Source organism: Crocuta crocuta, unplaced genomic scaffold, assembly GCF_008692635.1.
Source record: "Crocuta crocuta isolate KB4526 unplaced genomic scaffold, BGI_CrCroc_1.0 scaffold62, whole genome shotgun sequence".
NCBI classification, from domain to species: domain Eukaryota; kingdom Metazoa; phylum Chordata; class Mammalia; order Carnivora; family Hyaenidae; genus Crocuta; species Crocuta crocuta.
In genome coordinates, this window is record NW_027529173.1 from 1,963,833 (window position 1) to 1,991,155 (window position 27,323).

The following is a 27,323-nucleotide window of genomic DNA, read 5'->3' on the forward strand; positions in this document are numbered from 1 at the left end:
GGTATCCCTGTGGCATGGGAAAACTGTTTGAAGAAACAATGGTAAAATGTTTCTAAATTTGATGAAAACTATGACTTCCACAGATCCAATAACCTCAACACTAGAAACATGAAGGAAACTACTCCAAAGCATATCAAAATCAAATTACTCAGTAGTAGAGATATACAGTAAAATCTTAAAAGCATCCAGGGTGTGGGGTGGGGAAAGACAGATGACAGAGAAAGGAGCAGAGATAAAAATGACAGTAGATTTCTTGTCAGAAAAAATGCATGTGGGGCGATGGCTCAGTCAGTTAACTGCCCAACTTTGGCTCAGGTCATGACCTCACATTTCATGGGTTCAAGCCCCATGTTGGGCTCTGTGCTGACAGGGTGGAGTCTGGAGTCAATTTTGGATTCTGAGTCCCCCCCCGACCTGCCCCTCACCTGCCTCTGTCTTCTCTCTCTCTCTCCTCTCTGTCTCTCTCAAAAACAAAAAATTAAAAAATTAAAAAAAAGAAAAAATGCATGCAAAAAAACAGTGAAACATGTCTTTAAAATAAATATATAAAGAAAGAAAACAAAAGAAAAAGGAAACAACTCTCAGCATAGAGTTCTACATCCAGAAAGTACATTTTTCAAAGCTGAAGGTGAAACAATGACTTTTTCCACAAACAAAAGCTGAAATTATTCACTAACAGTGGAACTGCAATATTGAAGGAAGTCCTTCAAGTGAAAGAGAATGATACCAATTGGAAACATGGATAAACACAAAGAAATAAAGAGCACTGGAAATGGTAATCACATGGAGAACTATATAATTTTTCCTTATTATTTAAATCACTTAAAGAAAAGCTGATTAAGCAAAAAATAAAGGAAGCAATGTAGTATGGGGCTTGACATATGTATAAGTAAAATGTCTAATAATAGCTTAAAGGTCAGAAATGCAGGAAGGGAAGTACACTAATGTAAGTTCTTCTACTATATGTCAGGTGATGTAATAGCATTCACTTATCATGCATGTGATAAGTTTTACAGGTGTATACAATAAATCCTGCCCATCACTAAAATTACAAAGAGTTATAACTAATAAACTCACAATAGAGATAAAAAGGGATCATAAAAAGTACTCAGTTAATCCAAATGAAGATAGAACACAAGAAAAACAGAAATTAAGAGCAGAAAAAAAAAAAAGCCAGATGATCTATTCACATTTCAACATATCAATGATCACATTAAATATAAATGGTCTAAATACCCCAACTAAAAGTCAGAGATTCTTAAACTTAATACAAAGGCAAGACTCAACCAAATGCCACTTATAAGAATTACATTTTAAAAACAAAGACACTGAGTAAAAGAAAGCTGGACTAGATACATTAGGTTTTTTTTTTCTTTCAGAGTTTATAACACCCAGTGCTCATCCCAACAAGTGCCCTCCTCCATGCTCATCACCCCCCTTCCCCTGTCCCACACCCCCATCAGCCCTCAGTTTGTTCTCAGCATTCAAGAGTCTTTCATGGTTTGCCTCTCTCTCTCTCCCCAACTATTTTTTCCCATCTCCTCCCCCATAGTCCTCTGCTAAGTTTCTCCTGATCCACTTTTAAGTGAAAGCATATGGTATCTGTCTTTCTCTGCCTGACTTATTTCACTCAGCACTAACACCCTTGAGTTCCATTCACGTTACTACAAATGGCCAGATTTCATTCTTTCTCATTGCTATGTAGTATTCCATTGTGTAGATAAACCACATCTTCTTGATTCATTCATCAGCTGATGGACATTTAGGCTCTTTCCATGATTTGGCTATTGTTTAAAGTGCTGCTATGAATGTAAAATGTCTAATAATAGCTTAAAGGTCAAACAAAAGAAATAGGGTGCTAATGTGCCCCTACACACAGCACTCCTGTATCCCTTGGGTAAATTCCTAGCAGTGCTATTTCTGGGTCATAGGGGAGTTCTGGACTGGATATATTAGTATCAGATGAAGAGCAAAGGATATTTGAGTCCTCTCTCTCTCTCTCTCTCTCTTTTTGATGAGTCTGGCTAAAAGTTAATCAATTTTCAAAAAAAAAAAAAAAAGAGAGAGAAAGAGTGAGAAAGGACTCAAATAAATTAGAAATGAAAGAGGAGAAATAACAACATCACAGAAATACAAGAGATTATAAGAGAATATTAAGAAAATGTATAAGTCAAAAATTGGACAACCTAGAAGAAACGGATAAATTCCTAGAAATATAAAACCTACCAAAATGGAAGCAGCAAGAAATAGAAAATTTGAACAGACTGATTACCAGCAATGAAATTAAATCACTAACCAAAAAATTCCCCACAAACAAAAGTCTAGGAACAGATGGTGTCACAGGTGAATTCTACCAAACATTTAAAGAAGAATTAATACGTATTCTTTGGGGCATCTGGGTGGTTCAGTCATTTAAGTATCTGACTCTTGATTTTGCCTCAGGCCTTGATCTCACAGTTTGTGGGTATGAGCCCCACATTAGGCCCTGTGCTGAGAGAAAAGAGCTTGCTTGGGATTCTCTTTGGTTTTTTCTTTTCCTTTCTCTCTCCTTCTCTCTCTGACTTCCCTTACCCTTCAAAATAAGTAAATAAACATTAAACAAAGAAGAGTTAATATTCTTTTTAAACTATTCAAAAAATTGAAGCAGAAGGATAACTTCCAAATTCATTTTATGAGGCCAACATTACTCTGATACCAAAACCAGAGAAATACACTACGAGAGAGAGAAAAAGAGAGAGAGAGACAGAGAACTATAGGGCAATATCTCTGAGGAATATAGATGCAAGAATCCTCAACAAACTATTAGCAAACTGAATCCAATATTATACATTAAAATAATCATTCACCACAATCAAGTGGGATTTATTCCTGGAGTCAAGGGTAGTTAGATATTCACAAATAAAGCAACATGATACATGACATGAAAAAGAGAAAGGATAAAAACCATATGATCATTTCAATAGACTCAGAAAAAGCATCTGACAAAGTACAACATCCATTCATGATAAAAACCCTCAAAACAGTAGGTTTAGAAGAAGCATACCTCAATATAATAAAGGCCATATATGAAAAACCTACAGCTAACATCATACCCAATGATGAAAAACTGAGAGCTTTTCTCCTAAAGTCAGGAACAAGACAAGGATGTCATCTCACCACTTTTATTCAACATAGTACTGGAAGTCCTAACCACAACAATCAGATAAGAGAAAGGGATAAAAGGCATCTACATTGGTAAGGAAGAAGTAAAACTTTCACTATGTCCATGATACTATATTAGAAAACTGTAAAGAATCCACCAAAAAACTACTATAACTGATATATTAATTCAGTAAGGTTGCAGGATACAAAATCAATGTACAGAAATCTGTGGCACTTCTGGATGCAAATAATGAAGTAGCAGAAAGAGAAATTAAGAAAGCAATCCCATTTACAACTTCACAAAAAATAATAAAATACATAGGAATAAATTTAACCTAGAGGTGAAAGACCTATTCTCCGAAACCTATAAAATGCTGATGAAAGAAACCAAAGACAACACAAACAAATGGAAAGATATGTCATGCTCATGGATTGGATGAACAAATATTGTTAAAATGTCTATACTACCCAAAGAAATCTACAGATTTTTTTCTTTTATTTCTTCTCCTTCTCTTACCTCTCCTCCTCCTCCTCATTCTTCTCATTCTTCTCCTACTTCTCCTAGTCCTCCTCCTCCTTTCTCCTTCTCTTCCTCTTCCTCTTCCTCTCCTTCCCCTTGCCGTCCCTCTACCTCTTCCCCTTCTCCTCTCCCTTCTTATTTTTAACTAAACTCTATGCTCAATGTGGGGCTTGAACTCATGACTCAGACAAGAGTGGCATGCTCTACTGACTTAGCCAGTCAGGTACCCTACAATCTACAGATTTAATACAGTCCTTATTCAAAATACCAACAGCATTTTTCACAGAACTAGAACAAACAATCCTAAAATTTGTATGAAACCATAAAATACCCTGAATAGCTAAAGCAATTTGAAAAAGAAAAACAATACCTGAGGTATCACAATCTCAGATTTCAAGTTATACTATAAAGCTGTAGAAATGAAAACAGTATGGTACTGGCACAAAAATAGGCATGCAGATCAATGGAACAGAACAAAGAGCCCAGTAATGAACCTACAATTATATTGGCAATTAATTTTTGTAAAATGAGGCAAGAATATGCAATGGGAGAAAGTCTCTTCAACAAATGATGTCAGTAAAAGTGGGCAGTTACATGCAAAAGAACGAAACTGCCAGTTTCTTACATTATACACAAAAATTAACTCAAAATGGATTAAAGACATAAATGTGAAGATCTGAAGCTGTTAAAATCCTAGAAGAGAGCACAGATAGTCATTTCTCAGATACTGGCCATAGCAACATTTTTCTAGATATGTCCCCTGAGGGAAAGGAAACAAAAGCAAAAATAAACTATTGGGGCCACATCAAAAGAAAAACCTTCCGTACAGCGAAGGAAATAATCAATAAAACTAAAAGAAAAATTACAGAATGGGAGAGAATATTTGCAAATGACATATATGATGAATTTTTAGTATTCAAAAAATATAAAGGACTTATACAACTCAATATTAAAAAAATCCCAAACAATCCAGTTAAAATGGGCAGAATCATAAACAGACATTTCTCCAAAGAAGACATCCTGTGCGTGGGAATGCAAATTGGTGCAACCACTGTGGAAAACAGTATGGAGGTTTCTTTAAAAATAAAAAATAGAACTACCCTATGATCCAATGATTCTACTATTTAATATTTTCCCAAAGAATATGAAACAATTTGAAAATGTATATGTACTCCTATGTTTACCGTCAATATTTATAATAGCCAAATTATGGAAGTAGCCTAAGTTTCCAATGATAAATGAATAAAGAAGAAATGGTATATATGTATATATATATATACAATGAAATATTAATCAGACAGAAGAATGAAATCTTTCCATTGGCAACAACATGGATGGATCTAGAGAGTATAATGCTAAGTGAAAAAAGTCACTCAGAGAGATGATTGCCATATATCTTCACTTATATGTGGAATTTAAGAAAGAACCAAATGGACAGATAAGAAAAAAAAAGACAATCTAAAAACAGACTCTTACCTACAGAGAACACACTGATGGTTAACAGAGTGGAGATGAGTGGGAGGACAGGCGAAAGAGGTGACGGGGATTCAGAGTACACTTATCCTGATGAGCACTGAGTAATGGACAGAATTGTTGAATCACTATATTGTACACCTGAAACTAATATAACACTGTATACTAACTATACTGGAATTAAAATGAAAAAATAAAATAGAATAAAGAGCAAATGATATAATTAGAGTAAAGAGAGTTACTTTGCAATGATCAAGGGATCAATTTATCAAAAGGACATGACAATTTTAAATATTTATGCACATAATAACAGAGCCCCCAAATACATGACACCAAAATGGATACAACTGTAAATACAAATCCACAATAACAATGAAAGGTTTCAATACCCCTCTCTCAATAATTTATAGAACAAGTAGAGAATCTGTAAGGATAAGTAAGACTTGAATAACAGTATGAACCAACTTGATATAATTAATGTTTATAGAATACTCTGCCCAACAACAGCAAAATGCACATTACTTCCAAGTCAACATACAACACTTACCAAGATAGATTATATTCTATGCCATAAAACAAGTCTTAATAAATTTAAAAAGATTCAATGCAAATTAAAACAATAATGAAATACCACTACATATTTATTCTGGTGGTTAGTGTTAAAATGTCTTGCTATCCTAAGTGTTGGCAAGTACGTAGAGTAGCTGTAATTCTCATATATTATAAGAATGTAAAAGGAAAATAATTTGGTAATTTAAAATGTAAACAATACTCCTATCATATGGTCCATCCATTTAAATCCCAAATATTTATTCAAGGGAAATAAAGTTGGAGGCCCACAGAAAGTCTTACATATGAATGTTCAGAGCAACTTTATGTGTAATATCCCAAAACTACAAACAAACTAAATAACTTAAATGGGCATTGATAACAATAAGCTAAAACAGTGGTACATCCATACAGTGGAATACTATTTACCAATAAAGAGGAATTACTGATACATTCCACAACAAGGACAGATCTGAAAATAAGTATGCTGAGTTCAAGAAGTCAGGGAAGACAGAATACATGATGTATGATTCTATTTACATAAAGTTCTAGAAAATACATACTAATTTACATTGGCAGTAAAACCAGGGGTGGTCAAGAGCCAGGCAAAAGAGAGTGTTGGAATTGAGCGTTTACAAAAAGTGTGTAAAAGTTTTGAGTAGTGACTTGTTGACTATTGTTGACTGTGGTGGTCTCCCAGGTGTATATTTATGCCCAAACTTTTCTAATTGTATACTTTACATGTGTAAGTCAATTAAACCTCAAAAAAGCTGTTTAAAAAAAAGAATCTCAAACAAAAGAACCAGCTTATTTACAGCATTCAAGTTGGCCTTTCTTGAAGTTCTGAAAGAATCCTGAACGGAACTGTGGCATTTTAATGAATATTATGCAAATGTTATGATAAAGTGGGTTGAGGAGCAACTAACTATTGTAAGTAGAAAGATTTATTTTTTTAAATTTCAGCTAAGTCTGATGAAGTACATGTAATTACATTGTTAATTGGTCCTTACTAGCATATGTGATTTTCTCTAGGCGATCTTTATGTGTAACATAGTCTACAGAAGAAAGGTCTAAACACTAAAATGCATATTGCAAATACAAACTTTTTTTCTTTCCAAGATTTTATTTAAATGTGTTAGTTAACACATAGTGTAGTATTGGTTTCAGGAGAAGAATTTAGTGATTCCTCACTTACATAACAGCCAATGCTCATCACAACAAGTGCCCTCCTTAATGCCCATCACCCATTTAGCCCATCACAATAAACATTGGGGTGCATGCATCTCTTCAAATCAGTATTTCTCTATCCTTTGGGTAAATACCTAGGAGTCCAATTGCTGGGGTAGTTCTATTTTTAGTTTTTTAAGGAAATCTCCATACTGTTTTCCAGAGTGGCTGCAACAATCTGCATTCCCACCAACAGCGTAAGAGGGCTCCCCTTTCTTTACATCCTCACCAACACCTGTTGTTTTTCGTGTTGTTAATTTTAGCCATTCTGACATATGTGAGGTGGTATCTCATTGTGGTTTTGATTTGCATTTCCCCAATGATGAGTGATGTTAAGCATTTTCTCATGTGTCTGTTAGCCATTTGTGTCTTCTTTGGAGAAATGTCTGTTTATGTCTTTTGCCCATTTCTTAACTGGATTATTTATTTTTTTGGTGTTGAGTTTGATAAGTTCTTTATAGATTTTGGAAATTAGCCCTTTATCCAATATGTCATTTGCAAATAACTTCTCCCATTCTGTTGGTTGCCCTTTAGTTTTGTTGACTGTTTGCTTTGCTGTGCAGAAGCTTTTTATCTTGATGAAGTCCCAACAGTTCATTTTTGCTTTTATTTCCCTTGCTTCTGGAGACATGTATAGTAAGAAGCTGCTGCAGCCCAGGTCAAAGAGGTTTCTGCCTGCATTCTCCTCTAGGATTCTGATGGTTTCCTAACAGTTGGGTTTGCCCATTTTGAATTTATTTTTGTGTATGGTATAAGAAAGTTGTCCTATATAGGGTGAATGATAACTGGGAAGAGAGTTTTTATTGTTTGTTTTTTGTTTTCTTAAGTCTCTTATTATTTCTATGTAGTAATTCTTTTCTTAAAATTTTTAATGTTTATTTATCTTTGTGTGTGAGAGAGAGACAGAGTGAGAGTGGGAAAGGGGCAGAGAGAGAGGGAGACACAGAATCTGCAACAGGTTCTAGGCTCTGAGCTGTCAGCACAGAGCCCAGTGTGGGACTCGAACCCACAAACTGTGAGATCATGACCTGAGCCGAAGTTGGACACTCAACTGACTGAGCTATCCAGGCACCCTGTAATCCTAAGGGGGTAATTCTAAGTCTTTCTTATGAATTGTATAATACCATTGGTAAAAATCGTATTTTTGTTTAATTAAAATTTTTTTTTCAGTTTTAGAGAGACAGAGAGAGCACACATGCATGTGAATGGGGTAGGGACAGAAAAAAGAGGGTGAAAGAGAAAGAGAGAGAGATACACACACACAGAATGAGAATCCCAAGTAGGCTCTGCACTATCAGCGCAGATCTTGATGTGGGGCTCGAACTTGTGAACCGTGAATCATGACCTGAGTTGAAACCAAGAGTCAGATGCTTAGCTGGCTGAGCCATCCAGGCAACCCTATTTTAGTTTTTTAAAATAAACTTTATTTTAGGATAGTTTCGATTAAGGGAAAATTTGCAAAGATACTACAGTATTCATGTACCCTGCACACAGTATTCCTCCGTGTCAACATCTGACATTTCTATGGTACATTTTTTATAACAAATGAACCAGTATCAATACATTATTAACTAAATTCTATACTTTATTCATATTTCCTTAATATTTACCTATTATACTTTTTCTGCTCCCAGATTCCCTTCAAAATACATTACCATTTAGCCACTATGTCTCCTCAGGCTCTTCTTGGTTGTGACAATTTCTCAGATATTCTTTATTTTGTATGAACTTGGTATTTTTGAGAAGTACTGGTCAGATACTCTGTAGAATGTCTATCAATTTGCATTTGTCTGATGTGCTTAAGTTTTAGAGTAAAGACATTCACTCTATACTAATCCTACTTTTCTCATTTCAACTTCAAGTTTGAATGGTATTCTGGATCTTGGAGACCTGAGACTTGCCTATAGCACCTAAAGGGGAATGAATGTAAGAATGCTATTGTTGAGTGGGCATGCATTAGGACTATCAGTGCAAAGGTTATAACACTCAGGTCATCCAGGCTCCTGATCTCTCTCATTTATTCAATTACATTCCCTTGAGGTGACACATGTTATTTATTAAAATTTTTTTTTAACATTTATTTATTATGGAGAGACAGAGACAGAGCATGAGCATGGGAGGGACAGAGAGAGGGAGAGATACAGAATGCAAAGCAGGCTCCAGCTCCGAGCCGTCAGCACAGAGCCCAATGTGGGGCTTGAACCCACAAACCGTGAGATCATGACCTGAGCTATAGTTGGATGCTCAACTGACTGAGCCACCCAGGCACCTGACACATGTTATTGCTTAAAAGCAACCAGATCTCAAAACTTTCTGAACAGTTTATGTTACCAATTAGCTCAATGATTTCACAATACTATTAAACATTTCTCAGAGCAAATTAATATGTATGAAATTTACTTAAAAATATAAAAATACATATACTCTAAGGAGAATGTAGGGCAAAAGAAGTTGTAAAATCAAACAATTGGGAGAGTGCAATTAGAAAAGGTTTGAGAATAGTGTGCAGCCTCGTGACATAATCAGAATTATAAGGTTTTCTGATGCAGGTTGTATTATTCTAGACCTTCTTTTCATGGGAGGCTCACTTCAGAGGCATTTTTATAGACCTATCTACTAATATTTCTTCACTTTTTAGGCATTACTTATGGAACAAGTTTACTTATTTTGCAAATGTTCATGCTGTTGTCTGATACCTGAAAACTGACAGTAAGGAATGACATTTCTGCAGTTATGCCTTAGTGAGCATTGATGTTCTTGCATACTGGAATGGCCTGCACTTACTCATCTGTACCATCTTTACTCTGCTAAGCTCATGTTCTAAACTCTAAACATTTGATTAACTTATTATAGCATGATTAGTGTCTGAGTGTATCAAATAAGTTACAGAAATGCTTGATACTTCAAAAGGGAAAAAACACTATGATCTAACTAAAAGCCTATAAAATGGGCCTAAAAGCATTGTACACACTCAAGGTACTATAAAGTGCACTACAAAAATCCAGCTCCACTACATCATAAATGTGACCTTAAAACAGAAGAAATTTTGGAAGCCAAGGCCTCCTAAAAAACTGGTCAAAGAAATTTGAGCTAATGCTTTGTTTTCTAGCAAGAATTACTGTAAAAATAAGGGAAGTAGTGCAATCCATTCTACTGATTCTTCCAATATCTCAGATGTGGTATTACCAGTTTGAAAGAACTTCCTAGTATCTTCTCACCTTTATAGTTTCAACAAAGCTAAGAGCCAAACAATTAGGTATTTGCCAAAAAAAGGTCAACAGGAAAGTAGGTCTCTACTTGACACTTTGCTGGCATTTTTCTGATTACTTTGTAATTCCATACACAACAATAAATCACCAGATAATTAGCTTGCACTTTGAAAGAGAGGGTGCTTTAAAAATTTAAAACATCCCTCATAGAATTGCTAGGGCAGAGATAAGGGCCTGAGGAGGGTAGCTAGCTTCTCACCAGGGGTGGTAATGTGCCTTGAATGAAGGTGGGCAAAAGGAAAAGAAAGAATAATGTAAAGCTGTGAGCATTTGAGAGGGCCGTAATTTGACTGTGGGTCAATAAACAGGGGTAATATACTCTCTGGAGAAGCCTGTAAACACAGAGTTCTCACAGCAAGGATGGGATGGGAAACCAATGAGAATCCAAGTTCCCACTGCCTGCCTCCTAGCAGGTTGTCTCAGGTGAACTTGGGCCTCACTGATAACACATACTCCATGATGCAATGAAGTCTTGTCTTCAAATTACTATGTTTTTTAAGCAGCAAAATCCTTTTATCAAAAGAAAGCACAGATGGAAACTTAATAGATTTAAATAAACAATACAGGTTAATGATTAGTTGCTACTTGAATTTTTGGGGGTGGTGGTGCATAGCTTTATCTTTGCATCCACCCTATCTCTCTATCCTCCTTCACTCCTCAACAGACTCCTAGAAAACTCTAGAACCCGAGTACTCCAAGAATACAATCTGAAAAGCCTCTCACTACTGTTTTACAAATTTCTACCTCTTTTAGCTACTGAATTGTAATTGCCAATGTGTTACAAGAAAGTCTTTACGGTAGTTATATGGGAAACACAGGAATTTTGGTGTCTTAACTATCTTACTATGATGTTGAAAGTCAATTGGCTTGCCATTCTTGTGGGACAACACTGGTTCCATAGCTGAGCAATGTAGAATTACTGTCAGGTTACTTCACCTGTTTGAAAATGCTTTCTCAAGGGGACCTAGGTGGCTCAGTCAGTTGAGCACCTGACTCTTGATTTTGGCTCAGGTCATGATCTCGCAGTGCATGGCCGATTTCATGTTAGGCTCTGTGCTGACAGTGCAGAGTCCTTGGGATTCTCCATATCTCTCTCTCTCTCTCTCTCTAGCCCTCCCTTACTTGTACTACTTTGCTCTTTCTCAAAATAAATAAATACAATAATAAAAAAAGAAAATGCTTTCTCTTTTATAAAATGGAGCGATGAATAGCAAAATATCAGGCTCTTAGAAGCCATATTTAATAGGTGACTCACATCCTACTTGACTTCAACTTTCAGGGATCTAGTCATGTGAATACACACACACACACACACACATACACACACACACAAACACACACACCTAGGTTAAGGCCCTTTAGAGTAAAACACATTCAAAATCTAAACTCTTTGCAGAGATGAGACATGTACTACCTAATTAGGAATATGGAATAAGACCCTATAGTACAATATTTTCTTTTTATAACCTGAAATATTTTCATTCTTACTTCTAAATAACTTAAGAAACAAGTTAACGATTGTTAATAATAAAATTATTTATAGTCATTTAATACCTTTCTCCTTCACTTAACTTTATTAAGCTAATATCTGTGGAGAAATTACAACAAGTAAATGATGTAGCAAATGGTGGGCAAGAAGAAAAAAATCCTACAATAATTAGCTCATCTTTCTCCCAAGAGGGAATAAAATATTATTATCTTATTCGCAGATAAGACAGTAAGGGATGACATTTCTGCAGTTTGCCTTAGTGAGCATTGATGTTCCCACAGACTGGAACGGCCTGCACTTACTCATCTGTACCATCTTTACTACGCTAAGTTGTAAACTCTAACATTTGATTAATTTATTGTAGCATGATTAGTGTCTGAGTGTATCAAATAAATCACTTTAACAATTAGAAAAATCAATATCTTATATAGAAGGTTTTCTTATTTTGGGGGCAGGACAAGGCTTAGGAATAATTTAAATTTACAGAAATCACCCGTGTATCATGGAAAAATATTTTACTACATTTTTATTTAATTTTTTAAGACTGAAATTTTCTGCTAACTAATAATGACTTAAATACATTTGTGAAAGAAAAACCCACGAGCTATAAATAGAAGAGGATAGAAATAAGTAGTTTAAGGGGATAAAAGTGAATCTATTATTAGCCTACATGGGATCCTCAGTTTGGGGTATAGTTTGAGTTTCTTTCCAAATGAGATAATATGGTTTTAGATAAAGGATAGTGTTTTTTCTTTTAATTCTGGTAAAATATTCATAACATTAGATTTTCCATTCTAACCATTTTTTAAGGGTAGGGTTCTCCTGGATTAGAGAGGCCAATTCCTTCTGCATCACTATTCTTTTATACTCAGACTTAGACTGCTATTCTTTTTTTTTTTAATGGTAAAACACACATACCATAAAATTTTAACCGGTTTCAACCATTTTAAAGGGTACAATTTAGTGGAATTAAGTACATTCATATTTTTGTGCAATCATCACCATTATCTAACTCTAGAACTTTTTCCTCATCCCATGCTGAAATTCTATACCCCTTTAAACCATAACTTCCCATTTCCCCCTTCCCTTAGCCCCTGGTAACATCCAATTTACTTTCTGTCTATGAATATGACTATTCTAGGTATCTTAAATAAGTGTAATCACATAATATTTGTCCTTTTGCATCTGTTATACTTTAGTTAGTATAATGGCTTCTAAGGTTTTCCATGTCGTAGCATGTGTCAGAATTTCCTTCCTTTTTAATATTGAATACTATGACAATGTATACACATACATTTTGTTTATCCATTTATCTGTCAAAGAACATTTGAGTTGTTTCTACTTTTTGGCTATTGTGAATGATGCTGCTGTGAACACGAGTATATACAAATATGTTTGAGTTCCTTCTTTCAGTTTTGTTGGGTATATATCCAGAAGTGGAATTGCTGGATCATATGGTAATTCAATCTTTAAGAAGAGGCTAGTTTTGAAGAATGATCTGGATTCAGATTTAGCTTAACTCTCTAGAAGATGTATAATGTTGGAGAAATATAGCATGGTGGTTATGTGAATAAGCTCAAGAAATGTGTCTGAGTCTATGTCCTGGCTTCATTGTTGGCTAGCTGTTATTCAGCCTGTCTGTGCTTCAGTGTGCAAATCTGTGTAATAGAAAAATAAGTGTTCCTATCTCACTGGGTTCTTATAAGGATTAGCTATTATCACCAATTTGTTCCTTTATTATACCTAAGATAATGACTTATGAATGGTTTTGTGGGGGTCTATGAATCCCTCGATATTATATGTAAATCTTTGTGTACAAGTGCATTTGTAGATTTTTCTGAAAAATCACAGTGGTTTATTTTTCCCTTTCTTAGTCAGATTCTTAGATGAGGCCCTGATCCATCAAAGGGGGAGAAGCACTACCCTAAAATAAATTAATGGTCCAAAATTTAACACCATGCCTAACAAATGTGAGTTTGGGTAGGCAGGCTTATACAATGTTTTCCATGATGCTTTTAGGATGAGATAGTCTCTATGCTACCTTTGTTCTCCTGGTAAAATTCCAGCCAAGGAAATCCCCTTGCAGAAATTCCCTTGCTGTTCTCAACTATTATAATGTTGCTACAAATGGTTTTAAAAAGAAAGAAAAGAGGGGCTCCCGGGTGGCTCAGTCGGTTAAGTGTCTGATTTTGGCTCGGGTCATGATCTCATGGTCTGTGAGTTTGAGTCTTGTGTCAGGCTCTGTGCTGACAGCTCAGAGCCTGGAACTTGCTTTGAATTCTGTGTCTCCCTCTCTCTCTGCCCCTCCCCCAACTTGCACACTGTCTCTTTCTCTCTCAAAAATAAGTGAATGTTAAAAAAAAATTTAAAAAGAGAGGAAAAAAAGGAAAAGAAAGAAAAAGAAAAAGAAAGGGAAAGAAGAAAAAATTGAATAAATCCCTAATTTCATATATAAAAGGTAAGATATTTTCATGCACCAAACGTGTAATAATTAACCTCACTCTGGATAACCACTTGTTTGGGCTTAATTTAATAAAGTAGCTCACAGTTTAATGCAGCATACCATTTTCTTATTGTTCAGTTCTTTAAGTAATACAAATATGTTAAGGCACCTCTGAGGAAGATCAACAGAATGCATCAGAGTGAGAAAGAACAGTAATGATAAAGAAAAGCCAATGAGGGCTGCAACAAATCAGCTCTGTCTCTTTAAACAATAAAACTGTGATGGAAACCCTTCCCCCACAATTAGCAAAGGGTTTTTTAAAGTTTATCCATTGATGTGGTGTAGCTGAACCTTCCTTAATAATAATTATGCCTAAATTAGCATTACATTTTTAACATCTCAAAGAGCTTTCACAGGCTTTATCCAAAAGTCAGTGTGGGCTTCCTCTGCTTCCACAGGGGCCTCTGGGTCTTCACTGCCATGCCTCCTGTACGGGGACAGAATGGAACACTGCTTCATGGGCATGCTGGGTCCAAACCAGTAGCAGAGTGGTACCACATAGGCCTGTCACATAAATTTTTATTCACTGACCCTCGATCCCCCTCATGAACAAGGTAAGTAAAGCAAAACTAGTTTATGGCAAGTCTAACTTAAGAATTCCAGAAAACAGACTTCAGGCCTTGGAACTATTCTGTATCAAACTCATCCAAAATGCCTTTAACAAATGCCTACTGGCTGTCTACTAAGGTCCAGGCCTCATTCTAGTGCTGGGACACTGCAGTTAGCTAATCAAAGCCTTTGTAACCACTGAGTTTACATTCCAGTGGGGGAACAGAGACAATAAAATAAACAAATACATACATAGTACATTAGCTTATAAGAAGTACTGGGGTATTTAAGGAGCAGTAAATGTGGGGGAGAATGATAGGGTGTGAGGTTCCAGAAGGAGCTTAGAGCCTGACTCCACAGAACCTTGTAGCTTACTGTAAGGAATTTTGTTTTTTAAGTTTGTTTGTCTGTTTAGAGAGTGAAGGCACACTTGCACACATGCAGGGCCGGGGCAGAGAGAGAATCCCAAGCAGGCTCCTGACCCAGGTAGGGCTCAATCTCACCATGAGATCCTGACCGCAGCTGAAATCAACGGTTAGTTGCTTTGCTGAGTGAGCCACCCAGGTGCCTGGTAAGGAATTTGGTTTTTACTTAGAGTGAAGAATGAGTTAAGAAGCCATTGGAAGATCAGATTTACATTTTAGTGGTATCACTTAACTGCTGTGTTAAAAACAGGTTGGCTTGCTGGGGCTGAAGTAAGGAATAACTGTTGCAATAATCCAAGTCAGGAGGGGCGCATGGAGGGTGCAGTCAGTTGAGTGTCCCACTGTCTCATGATCTCATGGTTCCTAGTTTAAGCTCCATGTTGGGCTCACTGCTGTCAGTGCAGAGCCTGATTCAGAATTTCTGTCCCCTCTGTCTCTATCTCTCCCCATCTCACACCCTCTCTCTCAAAAATAAATAAATGTTAAAAAAAATCCAACTGAGGACAAGAGTGATAGTTTTATGCTCATTTTAGTCAAAACCTACCCTCTACTCCAGGAAACTACTTATTTGATTTCTTTTTTAAAAAATCACTATAGATTAGTTTTAGTGGTTCTAGAACTCAATATAGTGGAAGACAATGGCGGTAATGGAAAGGAGGGGGTGGGAGGAACAGTGAAGTCTGGGCATGGAGGGGCGTGGATACAGCATTCACCAATAAGAAGAGATACATTTTATTGTTCCCTCTTTGTTCATTCAGTAGCTTAGAAGATATTTTGAGCAATACCTGTTAACTGTTGTGGGTTAGGCAGTGGGTCTGAGAGTTCTTAGATGTGCAGAAATGAGATCTGCTTCCTGCCCTACTCTCTTCAGGGAGAGACCTCTCTAAAGATTTGATTCCACAGCTGCTCTCTGTGTGGTATGTACAGAGGACTCTCAGGGCATGGGAGCTTTCATGACCTGGCCTATATTTGAATTCTCTTCTTTTCTATGAATCATTTTCCAATAAACTGATGCATATATAATTAATTCAGCTGATGCATATATAATTAATTCAGTGTATTTTGCTACTTGTCACCCCTTTGTTATTATTTATCTTCATCCCACAAAAGACCAGCAAACCATACTAAAGTAGTTTCACCTGTATATCTCTACAATGTCAACCATCTAACCTTTAAAAAGTGAAAAACAATAAGAGTAAATACATTTTCAAAAACTTAAATTCCCTCATAGCTCTGTCACACAGCTGTTGGTATTTTCATATATGTTGTCTTCATTTTTGTGCACATGCACACCTATCGTATGTAATTGTAATCATAGTTTACATTTTGTGTTCTTTGCATTTTTATTATGATATAGATTTATTTTTAACCATTAGCAAAAAACTTTTATTAGTTTATCATGTCACCAAGAAACTGCTTATTTTAAAAGTCTGAACAAGTTCTGATCACCTGAAGTGATTAACACATTGGTTGAAAAGACAGTGGGCACTTAACCTCTAACAACTCTGGAACCTATTACAATATGTTTTTAAAAATCTTATATATGTGTCAATTGTATCTCAGGAAAATGAAAGACAAATACTATGTAAGTTAAAAAATAGTTATATTAAATGTAAAAATTTTTTGGTCCATTCAAGCCCTAAGTAACTAAGTATCACCATTACTGAACACAATTTGAGTGCATTCTGAAGATAGAGCCCAGTCCCAGTTACTAAATATAAAAAAAGAATTAAACATCAGCCATGCCCTTCAGGGAATCATTGTTTATTTTCCACCAAGATGAACCAAATTGGCAAGTATCTATAATAAACATGGACTTTCATATCACTTCCTTACTTTATGGATATTAGAAATATCACAAACAACATGTGGCACTCTCATTGTGGGATGAAAACAAGAGTAAAAACTTATACAATCTAATTTGCAAGTTGATAATAGTAACTAATAGATTATTCAATAAGCAGTGGGCACTCTGGCTGCCAGTATCCATTTCTGGTTGCACAAAGTTAGTATTTAACAAGAAAAGCCTGTAATTTTCTTAAACAGAAAGACTCAACACATTTTCAAACAAGGTCAAAATAATTTGTGCCATTAAGTCTTCAGAAAGGTTTGAAGCACATGATTGATTTGTTAAAGAGAGAGAGAGACAGGGAGAGAGCACATGCAAGTGGAGACAGGGGCAGAAGGAGAGAGAGAGAGAGAGAAACTCAAGCAGGCTCCATGCTCAGTGCAGACCTGACACAGGGCTTGATCTCATGACTGAGATCATGACCTAAGCCAAAATCAAGAGTCAGATGCTTAACCGACTGAGCACCCAGGCCTCCCTGAAGGCGAAGATTTAAAAGAGGGGTGGGCTGTTGAAAAAATTATTCAGTGGTTTTTCATGTCACTGCCACCAACTACTCTCCCAAATGCAATGCAGTTTGGTTAAGGACCATCACTGCATTGCGGTCCTGAAGCACGTCAGTAGCATGCAATAAGCAGGAAGTTAGTATGAAGTTAGAGGGCCCAGGGCTCTTAGAGGAGAATGGTTCAAGGGCAAGGCAAATCACACTGTATGCTTCTTCCCCTGGAGGTGAAATTAGGTTAAAATGAGTACCTTGGGGTTGCCGTAAAGAGGAAAAGTGGTCAGAGAAGAGAATCCCAGAAGTGTGTATGCAAGAGGCTAAGAATGGATGTGGTTATAGCTGTGGTATGGGGTTACTAACGGGAGGTATAAAGTGCAGACCTATTGGAAAGCAGCTTTATATGGGATGATTGCTTGGATATCAGCTTCCTATATGTTTTTAGCACCAACTCTAGCAACTTCTTGTTTCATCCAAATAATTTTATACATAACCATATGTATAAGTTTTTACAAGGGTGAACATTCTACATCAATACCTTACAGAGGGCTCTGAACTCAAGAAATAACCTAGTGCAGAGCCATACTTTCTTGTATGTAAAGCAATGTTGAGCCAGAATATGGAAATAAGAAATGATCTGCTCACTTACCTTCTCCAGTGCAGCTTGAACAATTGATTCACTTTCTGTATCTAGAGCAGATGTAGCCTCATCTAAGATCAGGATCTTTGGGTTTCGAACTAAAGCTCGAGCAATTGCAATTCTCTGTTTCTGACCTCCACTCATTTGTGCTCCTTTTTCTCCTACCAAGGTATTAAATTTCTAATGAAAAATAGGAAAAAGCATAGAAACAGAAGGCAGCATGATTAAATTATTAGAATAGGCAATGACAGGCAATCACAGTTGTATTTTAATACCAGCTTAATCACTATTTCAGACTGGCTGCTTTTGAGCTTTGATTTTTTCTTTGTGAAAACAAACAACTTTTGGAAAAAAAAAAGAGTTCAATAAAGAGACGACCTAAGAAAAATTTGGCGAGGACTAAGAGAAATGAGAACATATGATATGATAAGGATTTTTAGGGAGATTAATGGACAATTTAGAATGCACCTATATCTTTAGCAGAACCACTGTAATACAAATACATTCTTAACTATCTGAAATGTTTAGCAATTCTTATATTATCCACAATTTCCACCCTGGATATTCTGAGAAAAGGTATGAAAAGATTAATGCAAAACAAACTTCTCTTCAAAATTTTTTTCAATCTTGGGACACTTTTTAGGCCTTTCCTTTACTTCTGTTACTTTTCATTTTTTGGGCTATACCTCTTTAACAAATTAGTTATTTGAGGTTGTAGGTAATTTCTAGAACTAATAAAGCATAGTTAGTAATATTGTATTGTGTTAGGTCCATGACGCAAAGCTCATTTCTTCAAGGATATGAATTTAAATAGTTTTTCTAAAGCTTTAATTTCTAGAGTCTGAACTTTACATTAAAAAACCCCATACACCTTATAAGAAATAATTTATACACAATAAAAATCACACATTTTAAGGATACAGTTCTATGAATTTTGACAAATGAGTATAGTCTTGTTATCACCACCCCATTTCCATCACCCTTACGAAGTTTCCTCATTCACTGTTCCAGTCCAAATCCACACACTGATATGATTTTTATCACTATAAGTTAATTTCACTAATTCTAGAACTTCATATAAATAGAATCATGCTGTGCATACTTTCTTCTTGACTTATTTTTTAAGAGCAGTTTTAAGTTCATAGTACAATTGAGAGGAAGGTATAGAGATTTCTCATACATCCTTGCTACACACATGCATAGTGTCCCCTATTATCAACATCCTCCACAAGAATAGTACATTTCTTCTAACTGATGAACTTACATTGATATATAATCACCCAAGTTCATCATTTACTTTAACATTCACTCTTGGTGTTACACATTCTATGAGTTTGGGCAAAAGTATAATGACATGTATCCATTGTTAGAGTATCACACAGACAGAGGATTCATCCCTACTTCCACCTCACTCTGACAACCATTCATCATTTTTACTGTTTCCATAGTTTTCCCTTTTCAAGAATGTCCTATAGTTGAAACCAGATAGTATGTACCCTTTTCATATTGGTTTCTTCCATTTAATAATATGCATTTAAGATTCTTCTATGTTTTCAGGGCCTGAGTGCTCATTTCTTTTTAGCACTGAGTAAAATCCAATTGTCTGGACATACCACTGTTTATCAATCCATACACCTACTGAAGGACATCTTGGTTGTTTCCAAACTTTAGCAATATGAATAAAGCTTCTACAAACACGTGTGTGTAAGTTTTTGTGTGAATGTAAAATTTCAGCTCCTTTGGGTGAATACGAAGGAGCATGATTACTTAGTATGGTAAGTTTTATAAGAAATGTTTTGGTTTATAAGAAAACAACAAACTGTATTCCAAATGGCCATATCATTTTGTATTTCCACCAACAATGAATGAGAGTTCCTGTTGCTCCACATTCTTGTCAGCATTTGGTGTTGTCAGTGTTCTGGATTTTGGCTATTCTAAATGCCATGTAGTAGTATCTCATTGTTGTTTGAATTTGCATTTTCTTGATGACATACGATGTGAAATATTTTTTCACACACTTATTTGCCATTAGCATATATCCTTTGGTAAAGTGTCTGTAAAGATCTTTAGCCTACTATTTAATCAGGTTGTTTTCTAATTGTTAAGTTTTAAGAGTTCTTTACATATTTTTGGATAACAGTCTTTCATCATGTTTTACAAATGTTTTTAACCTGGTCAGTGGCTTATCTTATTCTTTTCACATTGTCTTTTGCAGAGCAGAAGTTTAAAAAAATTTTTTTAAGGTTTATTTATTTTTGAGAAAGAGAGATACAGAGTGGTAGCAAGGGAGGGGCAGAGAGAGAGGGAGGCACAGAATCCGAAGCAGGCTCTAGGCTCTGAGCTGTCAGCAGAGCCTGATGTGGGGGTGAACTCATGAACTGTGAGATCATGATCAGAGCCAAAGTTGGATGCTTACTTGACTGAGCCACCCAGTGCCCCATAGAAGTTTTAACTTTAATGAAATCTAGCTTATCAGAGGCTTCTGTCATGGTTTGTGCCTTTGATGTTATATCTAAAAAATCTTACCATACCCAAGACATCTAAGTTTTCTACTACATTATCTCTAGGAGTTTTATAATTCTGCATTATATATTCATTTCATTTAGAGTTATTTTTTTTTTTTTACAAATAGTTTATTGTCAAGTTGGTTTCCGTATAACACCCAGTGCTCATCCCCACAAGTGCCCTCCTCCATGCCCATCTCGTCAGTCCTCAGTTTGTTCTCAGCATTCAAGAGTCTCTCATGGTTTGCCTCTCTCCCTCTCCCCCACTATTTCTCCGCTTCTTCTTCCCCATGGTCCTCCGTTAAGTTCCTTCTAATACACCTATACGTGCAGACATATGGTAGCTGTCCTTCTCTGCCTGACTTATTTTGCTCAGCATAACACCCTCAAGTCCATCCATGTTGCTACTAGAGTTAGTTTTTGTGAAGGGTATAAGGTGTGTCTAGATACATTTTTCTACATGGGGATGTCCAGTTATTTCATTTTTTTGTTGAAAAGATTATATTTGTACTATTGTATTGCCTTTGATATTGTCATAGATTAGTTGATTATATTTATATGGGTCTCTTTCTAAACTCTGTATTCTGTTCCAATGATCTATTTGTCTATTCTTTTACCAATACTACATTATCTTGATTACTGTAGCTTTACAGTAAGTGTTAAAGTTACATCATGCAGTCCTTTAAATGTTCTTCAATATTGTGTTGTCCATTGTGGGCCTTGTACCTCTCCATATAGACGTTAGAATTGGTTTGTTGATATCCACAAAATAGCTTGCTGAGATTTTGATTGGAATTGCACTGAATCTATAGGTCAAGTTGGGAAGAACTGACGTCTGGCAATATTGAGTCTTTCTTTCCATGAACATGGAATAGCACTGCATTTTAAAAATTCTTCTTTGATCCACTCTCACCACTGTTGTTTAACATAGTGCTGGAAGTCCTAGCATCAGCCATCAGACAACAAAAGGAAATCAAAGGCATCAGAATTGGCAAAGAAGAAGTCAAACTTTCACTCTTCGCAGATGACATGATACTCTACATCGAAAACCCGACAGACTCCACCAGAAGCCTACTAGAACTGATTCAAGAATTCAGCCAAGTTGCAGGGTACAAAATCAACGTACAGAAATCAGTTGCATTTTTATACACCAACAATGAAGCAACAGAAAGAGAAATCAAGAAACTGCTCCCATTCACAATTGCACAAAAAACCATAAAATACCTCGGAATAAACCTAACCAAGGATACAAGAGATCTGTATGATGAAAACTATAGAAAACTTATGAAGGAAATTGAAGAAGACACAAAGAAATGGAAAAACATTCCATGTTCATGGATAGGAAGAATAAATATAGTTAAGATGTCATTACAACCTAAAGCACTCTACACANAAAAAAAATTCTTCTTTGATTTCATTCCTTATACAGATCTTGTACATATTTTGTTAGATTTATACCTAAGTAATTCATTTTTTGGATGCTAATGTAAATGGCATTGTGCTTTTAATGTCAGATTCCACTTGTCCATTGAATGTATACAAGAAAATGATTGATTTTTGTATATTAACCTTGTATCCTGGAGCTTTGCTATAATTGCAGTATTTTTTCTTTTTTGGTCTGTTTTCTTTTACTTAGCATAATAGTTTTGAGATTCATCCAAATTGTATATATCAGCTATTCACTCCTATTTATTTCTGAGTAGTGTTTAACACAGTGTGAATCTATCTTAAGTTATCAAATTCAACAAAAACAAATAAAAACACAAAAAAACATAGAGCTCAGTTAATTCTGATTTTCAGTTAACAGTGAATAGTTTTTATAGTGTAAGCATATTTTCCACAATATTATGCTGTAATATATATTTATTTCCTATGTAAGTATATTTCCTACAATATTTGGGATATACTTATAATAAAATTATTCACTGTTTATCTGAAATTCAAAATACACCGAAAATCTTGTGTTTTATCTAACAACTCTATATCAATTGCAATTTATCTATTCACCTGCTGCTGAAAATTTGGATCATTCCCAATTTTTGAATATTATGAATAAAGTTGCTATGAGCATTTATGTACAGAATGTTCTTGTGGTCACATTTTCATTTTTTTGGAAAAATATGTGGGAATAGAATGCTGAGTCATAAGTGTATTATGATGTTATTATATTAACATTATAATAAGGTGTGAAATTTCTTTCTAAAATGACTGTACCAATTTCACTTTATTCAGAATGAATAACAGATCTAATTGCTTTACTTCCTCATCAGAAGTTATTATTGTTATTCTTTTTAATTTTGGCCATTCTAGCAAGTGTGAAATCGTATCTCATTGTGGTTTTACTTCAGATTTGCCTGGTGACTAATAATGCTGAATATTTTTCATTGGTATATCGTCCATTTCTTTGTGTGTGAAATGTCAGTTCAAGTTTTTGTCCATTATTGTGTTTTTGTTATAAGAGTTCTGTATATATTCTGAGTGCATGTCCTTTGTCATATCTGTGTATTGTGAATATTTTCTTTCACTCTGTTTTGCCTTTTTACTTTCTAAATACTGCCTTTTAAAAGGTTTTGATTTCAATAAAGTTCAGTTTATCATTTTTTAAATAGTAAATGCTTTTCATCTAAGAAAAACTAACTTGACTTGATTACATCAAGGTCACAAACATTACTTAAGTTTTTATTTTTTGAAGTTTGATAGTTTAAGTTTTTATATTTGATTTAAGATCTATGCCAAATTAATATGTATGCATGATTTGAGGGAAGGGTCACATTTCATTTGTTTTTCCCAGATGGATATCCAATTTTCCAAACACCATTTGTTGAAAAGACTTTCCTTTCCCCCAGTGAATTAACAACACTGGCCTTGTCAAAAATCATTTGACTAGATATGTGTGGGTCTATTTCTGGGGGCTCTATTTTATTCTACTGATCTACATGTCCATTGTGCCATTTCCACTGTCTTAATTGCTGTCTTAAATTATACATTGTAGGTCTTCCAGCTTTGCTGTTCTTTTTTTCATAACTGTTTTGTCTATTCTTAGTCCTTTAAATTTTCAAACAAATTTTGGAATTAGCAAGTTGATTTCTAGACACACACACAAAAAAAAACTTCTGGGATTTTGATTCGTATAGAATCAAATTTATCAATTTTGGGAAAATGTGTATCTTTAAAAATACTGAGTCTCTAAATCAATAAATAAGTTACATTCTATTTATTCAGATCTTTAATTTTAGCAATGTTTCAGAATTTTTATACAAATGATTTACACCTTACATAAAATTCATTCTATTTTAATATTTTTTGACACTATTATAAATTTCACTTTTCTTTTTTGAGAGAGAGAGAGAGAGAGAACTCAAAGCAGGCTCCAGGCTCTGAACTGTCAGCATAGAGCCCCATACAGGGTTCTAACTCATGAGCCGTGAGATCGTGACCTGAGCTGAAGTTGGACTCTTAAATGATTGAGCCACCCAGGTGCTCTTAATATTACTTCTTTTTGAGTGACTTCTGGTAGTTTGTGTCTTTCAGCGAATTGACCCTCAACTAAGTTGTCAAATTTATATAAAGGCATAGCTTTGTTCATAGAATTTCTGTAACCCTTTAATGTCTTTAAGATTAATAGTGATGTACTTTCACTTTTCATATTGGTAGTTTCTCTTCGCTTTTCTCATTCTTCATCAGCCTTGCTATTATTTTACTGATTTTATTAATCTTTTCAAGGAAACAGCTTTTGATTTTAATGATTGTTTCTTTTTTTTTTTTTTTTTTTTTTTGCTTTCACTGATTTTTGCTCTAATCTTGATTATTTCCCTTTTCTGCTTGCTTGGGGTTCAACTTGCTCTTACTTTAGTTTCTCAAGTTGGAAATTTAGTTTATAGATTTTAGATATTTTTTTCTAAAAGAAGAACTTAATGCCACAAATACTGATACATAGCAGTTTCACTTTTATTTAGTAGAAATAGTCATTAATTTTCCTTGAAATTTTCTCTTTCAGCCACAGATTATTTAGAAGTGAGTTATTTAATTTTCAAATATTTGTGGATTTTCCAGATATACTTCACTTACTCATTTCTATGCTTTAATTCTATTATGCTTTGAGAACATATATTGTATGTTTTCTTTGAAATTGAAAAGTTGTTTACCTCAGTAAATGTTCCATGTGTACTTGAGTAGAATATATTCTGTTGCTATTGGGAAGAGTGTTCTGTAAGTCAGTTAGATCTAATTGGTCAGTAGTATTGTTCAGGCCATCTATAGCTGTACTGATTTTCTGCCTACTTGTTAGGCTTCAACTAAAATTAAGTGTTTGTCTGGTTCTCCTTTCAGGTGTAGCAGTTTTTGCTTCATGTATTTTGAAGCTTTTCTTAAGTGCTTAAGCATTTAGATTATAATTTCTGGTTTCCAGATCATAGTTTCCTTTGTATATCTAATCGTTGCAGTATATATACTGAATTCTGTGCATGTTATGTTGCAGAAACTCCTGAATTCTGTTTTCCTCTAAACAAAGTTAATTTTTGTGCTAGTAAGCAATTCAAGTATTGACTGATGATCTTGAACATGAGTAATCCTGGTTTTATGTTTTGTTAGGGCGAATATGTAAAAAGTCTCAACATTTAGAGAACATAGAACTATAAGTTCTATCTCTTCTGGGGATCTTGTCATGGCTTGATTTTGTTATCAGCCTACTCTAAGGTATGGTCTTTACTCTTAAGATGTGGCTTTTTTTTGGCGGCTCAGCTATATGTTTGGGGTATTAAAAAGGCATTAATGTGATCTCTCCATTCTGGCTGAGCTGTGCTTTCAACATCTCCATTACACTCCCTCACTTCTAGTATCTGTTCTATTCTCAGCTTTGTAGCAGTTGCTCTCTGGTAAGCTTTGGGAAGTCATTCTCAGACAAGGATTCCCAAGTGGTGCTTATAGGGACTTCTAACTCCCATACTTCAACTCCACAGGTCTCTCCTTGCCTCTCCAGCTGCTTACGCTACCGTGAAACTCTATCTCTGTCTTTCAGCTTAGTGAAGTGCCATGTTGTGTCTAGATTCTAGTTCACAGAGATGGGGGTCAGAGATGTGTTCCTATGCAGAATTGCTGCAAATTTGTGGACTTTCCTCACGAGTTTCCTTTCTCTCCAGAATCACAATTTTGTGCTACCTCTTGTCCAATGCTTAGAAACATACATCTTATACTTTTCTGGTTATTGATGGGAAAAGGCTAGCAAGTATCAGTTAATCCTAATATATTTATTTAAAAATATGTGTATATCATAGAAGTAATGGCATTTATTTAAACACAGATTTCCCAATTTTTCCACTGGGAACGTCTGGAACTTTTACTTATTCCTATGCTTACTATTATTTCTCTGGTCAACCATGGATGTGGAATTTAGTTCCCATCATAAGCCAGTATCTTTAATTTGTTCTTTGGATTATATTTTTAAGATTTACTATTAAATTTATAGCAAGGGGCATCTTTGTACAAGTACTGGACTTTTAGTAAGGCAAGTAGTAACTAATAGGGTATGATTTAAGAGGTTCCAGAAAATTCCCTAATTCCAGGTGGGAAACTAAAGATCCTTGGTGTTTGAGGAATGGAAGTCATTCAAAGTGCCAAAAGGTCAGGGGCGCCTGGGTGGCTTAGTTGGTTAAGCGTCCGACTTTCGCTTAGGTCATGATCTCGCGGTTTGTGGGTTCGAGCCCCACGTCGGGCTCTGTGCTGACTGCCAGCTCGGAGCCTGGAGCCTCTTTCGGAGTCTGTGTCTCCCTCTCTCTGACCCTCCCCTGCTCACGCTGTCTCTCTCTCTCTAGCTCCTAGAAATAAATAAAAATATTTTAAAAAATATTAAAAAAACAAACAAACAACAAAGTGCCAAAAGGTCAAAGAAAGGAAGTTTGTTTTCTCAAACTACAAGGCAAAGAATGACCTCAAGCTCTATAATGAGTTTGCTATTCCAATTATGACCATAAATAATGGGGATAAAAAGTAATTACTGATATAAAAAAAAGTTTTTATTAAGAGAAACAGAAGAAAGAACACAATTATTATGACCCATGTTGTACGGTTTGTAAAATATATACATTGAAATAAACTTTTTTGTTATTGTTGCCTTTTGGTATAGTAGAATTTTATTCTGTATTTTAACTTCAAATCTCATCCTTTCATGTTTCACAGAGTGTTCTCCACAACAGTTTCAGCTGATATGGAGGAAGGCATGCTTTGGGAAATGTAAATAAATGGCTTTATAGCTGTCAATGCTGAATATCTGTTAGGATCTGTTATGTCCGAATATCAAGAATCTTTGTTTATTTTCCAAGTATAATTTTACATTTCTTGTCCAATATTGGATCCCTGTGCTTCTAAAAATACTCATAGTTTCCCTTTTGCCTTACTGTTGTCTATGACAGTCCCACTCTAAGCCACAAGATGGCCTTGCAAATCAACATTTGGCAGACACATCAATTCTCACCTTGGACTGATGATTTTGTCTCATATTTCTTTGTTATATTTTAAGATATCCTTCATTTATTTTTCTTTTCCATTGCAGTGAGAACCAGTAAGAACTAAATATGACTTTAAAAATCTGACCCTCCACGATGCATTTCTTCTTTCGGTTGCTGCCATGCTTTCTCATTTATAGATGTTTCATCTAGGACAATTCAGCAATTATTCATACTCCTCCTACCCTG

The 27,323-nt window shown here is 35.2% G+C and overlaps 1 protein-coding gene across 1 annotated transcript in view; it reads right to left on the reverse strand.

Moving 5' to 3' along the window:
* ABCB5 (ATP binding cassette subfamily B member 5) overlaps window positions 1-27,323 on the reverse strand; it is a 178,747-nt gene that overhangs the window by 63,011 nt on the left and 88,413 nt on the right. Inside the window, exon 14 of the mRNA XM_077757610.1 lies at window positions 18,140-18,310. Coding sequence (XP_077613736.1) covers window positions 18,140-18,310 — 171 coding nt within the window. The remainder of the gene's footprint in view (window positions 1-18,139; window positions 18,311-27,323) is intronic.